The following is an 8747-nucleotide window of genomic DNA, read 5'->3' on the forward strand; positions in this document are numbered from 1 at the left end:
CGGTTAACCGATATCATGTTCAGCCCTATAATCAATGGGCCATCTGACGACAATCAACTATTTAATCTGATGAGTCTGTTGTGTTCATTAGATTAGATGAGTTTTTTTTTCCTTCTTTTTTTCTTTGATTTTGTGCACAATTGAGGGATACAAAATTAAAATGCCCCTAATCCAAAATCTAGCCCCATATAACCGTAAATATCTCCAATTTATGAGAGTATCCCCGATTGTGCCTTCTTATTTGTTGGGTAAATCTATTTGATATGACAATTGACACTGAGGAGTGCTCTCCGTTAATAAATTAGTAATTTGCCGCCAAATTCTAAGCTGAAGTTCTTCAAGCTTTCACCTCTCTCTCGTGTGTGTTGAAAATGGCGCTTCCATTTGCTTTCCAAGAGAGGCTTCAACAGATGGAAGAAACCAGAAACCAAAGACTTACTCTCCTTCAGGTTCAGAAACACTGGCCCTAGCCTCAATTTTTACCCTAGCTTATTTAATTTTTGTGTTCCTCATTCTTCGTTTCGTCCAATTTCAGGCTGAAAAAGACGTTCAAAACAAAAAATCTTCAATTTTATCATCCAAAATTTCAAACATCAGATCTATGGAACAAAGGTGTTTAGTACTTGAACAGATCAATGCCGCATCAAAGTACAAAATTTTAGCTTATAAATCTGAAATTGAATCCGTTGAAGCAAGATATCAAACCGCTGCTCATCAATTCAGGTAATTTTATCTCTATGCTAATTGCGATTTACTTTTTTATAATTGGTACTAGGTTCTTAGATAGAAGATTATTCGGTTTAGGGTTTTGAAAAGTGAACTGATTGAGCTGGAGGAATCGGAGAAGGAGAAGGAGAGGTTTTATGAGATGAAGAATCTTGAAATGAAGGAATTCAGGGAAAACGTTGATAGGTGTCTTTCAGAAAATCGTTTGCTAGTACAGGAGATTAAGAAAAGCATTGATGAGGTAACATACTGATTTTGATTCTGGCTTTATCTCAACCTTTTGATTCAGTTATGTTTGATTCTTGAAACGTGTTCTATATGTATGGAAAAGATGCATTAGGACATTGGTTCCTACAATATTTTTAGACTTGGCAAACATGAAATATTCCAAAGGTAGAGTCATCATTTGGAAGGTCAATCTTTCAAGTTCATTAGTTATAAAGTAGAGACTCGTAAATTGTAATCCTATTTGATGTTAGTTGGTTAGAAGTGTTCTTTTTGAGTTGTTTTTTTGGATGGACAGTAGGATGTCTCATGATAAATTACACAATCTCGTTATGTTTGAGAAGAAAAAAAATTCTTCTTGTTATGTGTTGCATTAAGGTGTAAGCTGCTGAGATCTAAGGTATTCGTTATACATAGGACCAGTTTGATGCTTTATGCCACGACTATACGGCGAACTTAACAACTTGAATCTTAAAAAGATATTATTTCTATGAATATTGCCAGTTTAGTCCTAGCGTAGCTCCGAACAATCTGAGTGTATGTTCGGTTGATGCTTCGTTTTAAGTTACCTGCAGAAACTCAAATGTGAAATCACCCATAAACACATTGCTCCATTAAAGGTTTATGTTGTAATCCACCATGACCTGAATGTCGTAGAACAGTTTATGTGTACAGTGCAACCGGATGTTCAAACTTCCTTAATGGGTGCTGATATTTAAGTTATACTGGGTCCTTACATTAGGTTTCTTTTGCTAGCATTTGTGCAGTAAGAAGTGTATTAGATCCTCAGCATTGGAGAAGTCTCTTATTAGTGAATAGTGATTGATTTCTTTCTTACAGCTCAAATCAAGCCTCGAAGAATTTCAGATCAACAATGAATGTTTGGATAATTTCGGGATAGTTGCTGTCGAGGCAAGAAAGACAGAGCTTTTATTAGTCAAACAGAATTTGGACAGAAGTCTCGCTTCAAATTACCAGCTAAGAACCCAGTTACAGAAGCAGCTCTACAACAGTTTAATTTCACCAGAGAGGGGAAAAAAATGATTCAGGACAGTTGAAACAGGCTAAATATACACAGCGCAATGATGAAGGTAACTGCAGTCACTAGGATTTGTGGTAAACATTGTCTCATGAATGAGCTTCAATTTACTGAATTTGGTTACTTTTGCCATCAAATCCTAGTCTAGATCAGGATATGCCGTGAACATTATATGTTCACTTTTACATTGAATATCCAGTATTTCATACTCTGTGTAGACCTGGATTCCTTTCTACATATAATAGTTGTATTTTAGTTCCTTGCACTTGTAACATATAGGTGGTCTTTTATGTATCATTCTCAGATCATGTTTTTTTCGATTCTTTCCTTCTTGATGCCCCGAGTATCTCTATCCTTAGATGGCTATAACAATTTACTTTCAAACCTTTCCAAATGTTTAGATACTTGTTTGTGAAATGTGTTTAATCCTTCTACTTCTAGGTAGCAACACTATAATTTTGAAAATAATTACCGAGTTCGGCACATGTTCGAATCAGTCTTACCACGGTAAGAAAGCTTAAAAAGCGTGCGCATCCTGAATTTGATTGTTCGTTATTCTGTTGATTGTTATTGTTAAATGTGTACCTATTACTTGTTAGGCGCATGCCCTTTTCTAAATACATTGTCACTCATAGTATGCCATAATAAAACAACTTTGTCTAAGTTGGTTTTGGACATTGAATTTCTATGTTCAGAGTCATAATATGAACAATTATTTCTTTTGTTGTAAATCTGATTGGCTGTATGAACATCAATCACAAAATATGGTTTCTTCTGTGCCACCGATATACACCTGTGGAAATGAGAACATAAAAACTAGATCATCAGGATATGCAATGTTGTCGGGTTCATGACTCATAAGCCTAACAATGACTACGGAAGTCTCCAGATGGAGTGGAAATTGCATATATGTGCGGAGTCATTACTATGGGTTGTGGCACTGAAGTTCATATTGTGAGATCACCAAACCAATGATTGTCATGGTAACGTGTTGATTGATCAGTATGAACCAAGATTTTATCCATGACCCCCAGGAGGACATTTTCCTGCAAGTTTTTTCCAGAGAGACAAATACCTTTAGTTTCTTTCTTCTTAAAGTTTTGGTCATCTTCATCTCTAACGAGAAGGAGGTTTCTAATCTTCTTAGGTACTTCACATACACCTAAGAAGAAACCATCATTGATCATGATATGAGTCTCTTGAATAGAAAATATATTTATCTTGTCGTTGTTCTTTGCAGATACACCTTGGGTTTAATCAGCTCAAACGATCATCAAACAGTCATAAAGCAACATCCATGTTGAGTTCTATGGGTAGAAAGATGTTCATAAGATATGATTGCATTCATAAAGGCTTATAGGTAAGTCTAAACAGAGAGAAAGTCAAGCTAAAACTGTTAGTTGAATTACATATAGAGTCACGTGAAACTGTTAGTTGAAGTTTTGAGTCACAGAATCAGGTGTTCTGCCAATTGGACTTTGAAAAAGATCTAATTTTACTCTGACATAGTGATATTTCGTATGTCGACATTCCAAAACAGAATACTGCAACACACAGTCAGATAGTTTACAGTTGCAATGAACCCTTGTCTCAAAAAGTTTCCGCAGTTGTCAGAAAACATCTTCTTCTCCTATGCAAGGCTGAATTTGTGTCTTCCACTATTTTGATCCCGCAGATAAATATAACAATTTTACCAATATCAGAAGTTCTTTTTAACTATAGAAATCTTGAATTATTTGACATGATCAAATTCCCAAGATAATGAGGGACAAAATCATCATTATTTGAACCTTGCCAGTTGTGATTTGTGAGAGCACAGATCTTGACTCAGAACACTTAGTTGGAGAAAGCAAAGGCTAAGTAGAATGTTAGGACATTCAGTGTTTTGTAGGACTTGAAAGATGTTTTTTGCTTTTATCATCATCAGTACTCAAAATCGTCCTTTCCTTCCGTTATTATGTTTCATTTTAATCATTCCCAGTACACAGAAATGTAGTACATAATCACTGCTATTAAAACACGAGCTAGAATCTGAGACTAATAAATATAGTATAAAATACTAGTAGGATGCTAAGTTGTTGGTTGGATAAAACTCATAAAAGAGGGCAATACTCAAATGCAGCTGATCCACAAGATATTCCTCGTAAACTGAACTACTAGTTTTTTATTTATAATCACTTGATACTCCTTAAGGCATACGGCTACACACTTATTCTTACCTGGTCTGTAACTCTTTCTTCCATGTGTACAGTACCCATCCTTTTTTTTGTTGTTGTTGGTCCTCCCACATTTACTTGCTACAATCCACCATACTTAGATAACCGTCATCCTTAAGTTTTTACCTTTAAAATTTTCTCGAGATTTGTGCAATTTATATTTTCTTACAGTATCAACTGTCTGTACTCGATCAATCTAAGGCGTACGGTAATACCTGTCTGGCTGTGTCTGTCTCTCTTAAAGGCTCCTTCCAAGGTAGAAAAGGAAAATGAAGATTAAAAGAGTAAAAGAAACAAAAACAAACACGAAATTACAAAAACAGGAAAACTTGATCGATCTTTTTCTCAATTATTTTTTATTCTCGTTTCTTCCGTCTTCGGAATTCATTTTGTCGAATTTTCTGTGAAGAATTTTAGGGTTTGTTTTGGTTGATTTCTTTAGTGAGGGTGAATTAGGGTTGTGAAATTGAAGAGGTGTGGAAATTTGTCAAGACGTGTTTAGTAGGAAGAAAAGGTATGATGATCGTCGCTGTTGGTTTGTTTTCAGTTGTAAAGAGATAACACAGTATATATACCACAAGTGAAGAAAAAGAAGAAACCTTTTTGGATTGGATTATGGGAAATAAGTTGGGTAAACGAAGACAAGTGGTGGATGAAAAGTATACAAGACCACAAGGATTGTATCAACATAAAGATGTTGATCATAAGAAACTAAGGAAATTAATTCTTGATTCTAAATTAGCTCCTTGTTATCCTGGAGATGATGAGTCTGCTTTTGATCTTGAAGAATGCCCAATTTGCTTCTTGGTTAGTAATCTTACTAAAACTCAATCATTTGCTTCTTCTCTAGTATTTGGTTCAAGTTAAATTAAGCTGAAGTTTTTGGTTTTTATTTAGTATTATCCAAGTCTCAACCGCTCAAGATGTTGTACCAAAGGCATATGTACAGGTTCGATATAACATTTCTGACAATTGAATTTTTGTTTAGTTTACTTGAATGAATGTTTTAAACATTCCTCTAACAATGTAATGTTTATGCAGAGTGTTTTTTGCAGATGAAACCTCCTCATTCTACTCGTCCTACACAGTATCCTTTTGTTGGTCAAATTACTGTCCGGGCTTTTCTTGAATAAAATTCTTTTGTATTTGCTTTCTTGTGTAAACCTTGTTTTGTTTACTTAATTATTATACTAGATGTCCATTTTGCAAAACATCGAATTATGCTGTGGAATATTGTGGTATGAGGTCAAAAGAGGAGAAAGGCATGGAGCAAGTCGTAAGTATGCGCTTTTTTGTTTACCATTTCATTGTCCCTTTGCTTGTGGATATTAGACTTACTCATGTTGCTTATCTATGCAGGAAGAGCAAAGAGTTATAGAAGCAAAAATACGGATGCAACAACAAGAACTTGTGGATGAGGAAGAGAGAATGCAAAGAAGGCAAGATATTGGTTCATCTAGCACAACTATGATCGCTGGGGAAGTTGGATATACAGATCTATCAAGTAGCTCCCTGCCAGGTTTTTCTCGCATTGCACGGAGCCGTGTCCATGTATCCAAATTTCGTTTTTTTTTTCTATGAATTGTCATCGAGCTTTACGTATGTTCATTCGTTATATTTTATGGTAAGAACTGAAATTGCATTTTATCATTTTGGCTCATAACTGAAGTTTTACTGCAGGTCCATCGTTCGGTTCCCCTATAGGATGTGATGACATTGTCTCTTCTCAAGACACGTGTTCTGCTCCTACGATTAGACGACCATCACGCTCTAGGCAGAACAGGTATCTAATACTCTCTAGTATTGAGGTTTACCTATTCGTTGTCTCTTTTGCCGTTTTATATGCTTTAATCCATCACAACATGATGATACTTGGCTTATTGTCAGACTGACTTACGTGCTAAGTTGCTATTCTAGTTGGGTCTTATAATGTTTTAAGTATTCTAAATTGCTCAATAGCTTATGTCCTTGATGGTTGGAAGGAAGTTCTCCCATCGAAGCCGTCGGACATTTTTGTTTTGCAACACGGGAAGAGGAGTTTGTTTCAACTTTCAAGCAATCTGGTGACCTTAGAAACATAATCTAAAAGACTCTTCATTAGTTTATGTGGTGTCTTCAATGTGGGGGGATAAGATCAAAATCCACAAAAAATCATATACTGTGGAAATTCTTGTGCATGTGGTAAGCATGGAATAGATCGTTATCAAGAAGCTTGGTTTCTTTCCTTAAATTTGTGATTAAGAAGTTTGTTGGCGCTGAAACTGGTTTTTTGTGGCTCCAAAACTGTTTGCAGACAACAAAATGCAAATTGAGACTAAGATGAATTAACAAGGTCACGTGGTATGAGACAGTTAAGTTGCGATGTGGAGGTAAGTAACAAAACGAGAGATAACCAAGGGAACAAGGTTGTGGTCTACGAGAAGATAAAAAGTATTAGGCTGTTAAAATGTTGTGGAAAGTAGCGAAAGGCTGCTGGAAAATCTAAAGGAAGATCCCAATATAGAAAGATGAGGTGGAATATTAACTCTATTACTGAAGGATATCACAGGGATCAATGAAGCACTTAGTGATAAAAGCTAGAACGTGTAGACACCCTTCAAGAAATTTTTGAAGATTATTTTGGAGTTTTAGGTGCATTTTTTCGAAATACAATTGTATTTGTTGTGCATGATTTGTCATTAAAGGACAAATTTAGGGTCTGCTTCTATTTAGATAGCTAAACATTGTATACTTCAACCTATTTGCACACATATCCTAGTTCGGGTATTAGACAGGCTGCCAGGGCAATCATTTCCAATTTTGACTTTGTACCCAATGATCCTCAAGATATTCAGAGTTGCATGACAATCGATGTATCTGATTGTTAGTAATGGGGTAACCAGGGAAGGGGTGATAATATAACTTGTCTGATGGTTCTTAAATTTTTCCCATGCGTTTGATGCTTTTTTAATTGATTATTATTTTTTTCTTCTCTTAATGAGCTTTATATGGGGTTGTCTTTGTTTTTACAGGGAAAATCAGTTTGACCTAGATCTAGAGGACATTATGGTGATGGAAGCAATCTGGCTTTCCATTCAGGTATTTTTTTTTATGTGCATTAGATCTTAAACCAGCATTTGTGGATTACATAAGCTAGCAACAAATTTACTTAAAATCAGTGCATCTATATAGTCCAAAAGTGATACAACTTCCCAAAATTGGTCAAACATTTAGAAGCTGAAGTTTGAGGAATTGTTTAGATAGGGGAAGAGACTTGCTTCTTGTTTGGACATAGTATTGTTTGTTAAGGTGACGGATAATTTTTTTTTAACTAATGGGTGAAATTTGTAGAATACCGAGTCACAGAGGAATACGGCTCATGGTGATGCTTCTATATCCGAACCCTTAGTCACAGAATTTCGTTCAGTATCTCCAGCGATAGTCCCAGTAGTTGGAGCAGGAGCAGAAACATCTTCATCCCCTTCAGGTGGTCTAGCTTGTGCAATTGCTGCCCTTGCTGAGCGTCAGCATATGGATAGGGAATCCACTAGCGATGCTGGAAATAATTCATCAGTTCCTTTCGACATGCTTCCAGATTCTGGCAGCCTGCCGCATTCTGGGGAGGAGCAGGGAGGAGGGCAGGGTTATAATATGCCCAATAATTGGATTGAAGTTTCACCTGACAGTGGGAGGGCATTGTCTGGAGGAGAGGAAGGCGAGTGGGGTGGGATTGACCATGGATCAGAGGTAGCCGAGGCAGGTACAAGCTATGCAAGTTCTGATGCTGCTGCTGAAGTTGCATTACCACCACCTCTCCTGAAAGCAGGAGATCATCATTTCCAGTCTAACATCAACGGATCTGTTATGCCTGAAAGTTTTGAGGAGCAGATGATGCTGGCTATGGCTGTTTCGCTAGCGGAGGCTCGTGCGAGGTCAAATGCGCAAGGAGTGGCATGGCTTTAGCTACTTTATAGGTTCCATTGTTAAGGGTATTCCCTTCCGCTGTATCTTCCTTATGGTGTTGTTTCTATTAAGTCTTCCTGCTTTGTAGTGTTTCATTTACCAATGTAGAAAATGGAAAATATAGGTAGCTAGTTCTGTCAGTTGATAAAAGAATCGATGGGTCATGAAACTTGCAATAATCTTTCTCTGCTTCTGCCTGTCTTTGGATCTTTTACTTTGAGTACTTTAGCTTTTTACCCTAGAGTTTGTTATGGGGGTGTTCTTAAGGGTAAATATTACTGAAATGCTCCCAAATATATGTATAGTATCAGATTCAGAAGTTTGCGAGATAGTTGTCTCATACAACTTTTAACAAAAAAGTTTGGTGTAGTTGATTGTGCTGGCCTGGGGAAAGGAACAACATTTGTTGCATGTAGAGGCCTAAATTTTTGTTTAGAATCAAGCAGAAAGAATTCTCAGAGTTTATGTTTGTGTGCTGTGAAGAGTTCGGCAGAAATTGTAATACATCTCTGGCTTCCTGATCCTGACCGTATAAATGATATTTGCTAGTTGATTTTTTCTTTTGATCTTTTATTTTTCGGACCCACCCAATTTTTTTT

The 8747-nt window shown here is 36.4% G+C and overlaps 2 protein-coding genes across 3 annotated transcripts; both read left to right on the forward strand.

Annotated features, from left to right (window-relative positions):
- The first annotated feature begins 260 nt into the window (after positions 1-260).
- LOC113331630 lies at positions 261-3582 on the forward strand. 2 transcript variants are annotated; one of them, XM_026578341.1, is made up of 5 exons: positions 261-449; positions 536-723; positions 805-967; positions 1792-2042; positions 3231-3582. In XM_026578341.1, the coding sequence occupies exons 1-4, from the start codon at positions 372-374 to the stop codon at positions 1993-1995; spliced, it is 633 nt and encodes a 210-aa protein (XP_026434126.1). In that variant the 5' UTR covers positions 261-371; the 3' UTR covers positions 1996-2042; positions 3231-3582. The 2 variants fall into 2 exon arrangements, with proteins under 2 accessions (XP_026434126.1, XP_026434116.1); XM_026578331.1 differs by lacking the exon at positions 3231-3582 and having other exon boundaries at positions 1792-2310.
- Positions 3583-4416: 834 nt separating this feature from the next.
- LOC113295483 (E3 ubiquitin-protein ligase DA2L-like) lies at positions 4417-8507 on the forward strand. The gene is made up of 8 exons (XM_026543819.1): positions 4417-5013; positions 5104-5155; positions 5248-5293; positions 5401-5482; positions 5566-5725; positions 5887-5989; positions 7218-7284; positions 7537-8507. The coding sequence occupies exons 1-8, from the start codon at positions 4822-4824 to the stop codon at positions 8146-8148; spliced, it is 1314 nt and encodes a 437-aa protein (XP_026399604.1). The 5' UTR covers positions 4417-4821; the 3' UTR covers positions 8149-8507.
- Positions 8508-8747: the final 240 nt, after the last annotated feature.

This window comes from Papaver somniferum, chromosome 1, assembly GCF_003573695.1.
Source record: "Papaver somniferum cultivar HN1 chromosome 1, ASM357369v1, whole genome shotgun sequence".
In the NCBI taxonomy this organism is placed as follows: Eukaryota; Viridiplantae; Streptophyta; class Magnoliopsida; order Ranunculales; family Papaveraceae; genus Papaver; species Papaver somniferum.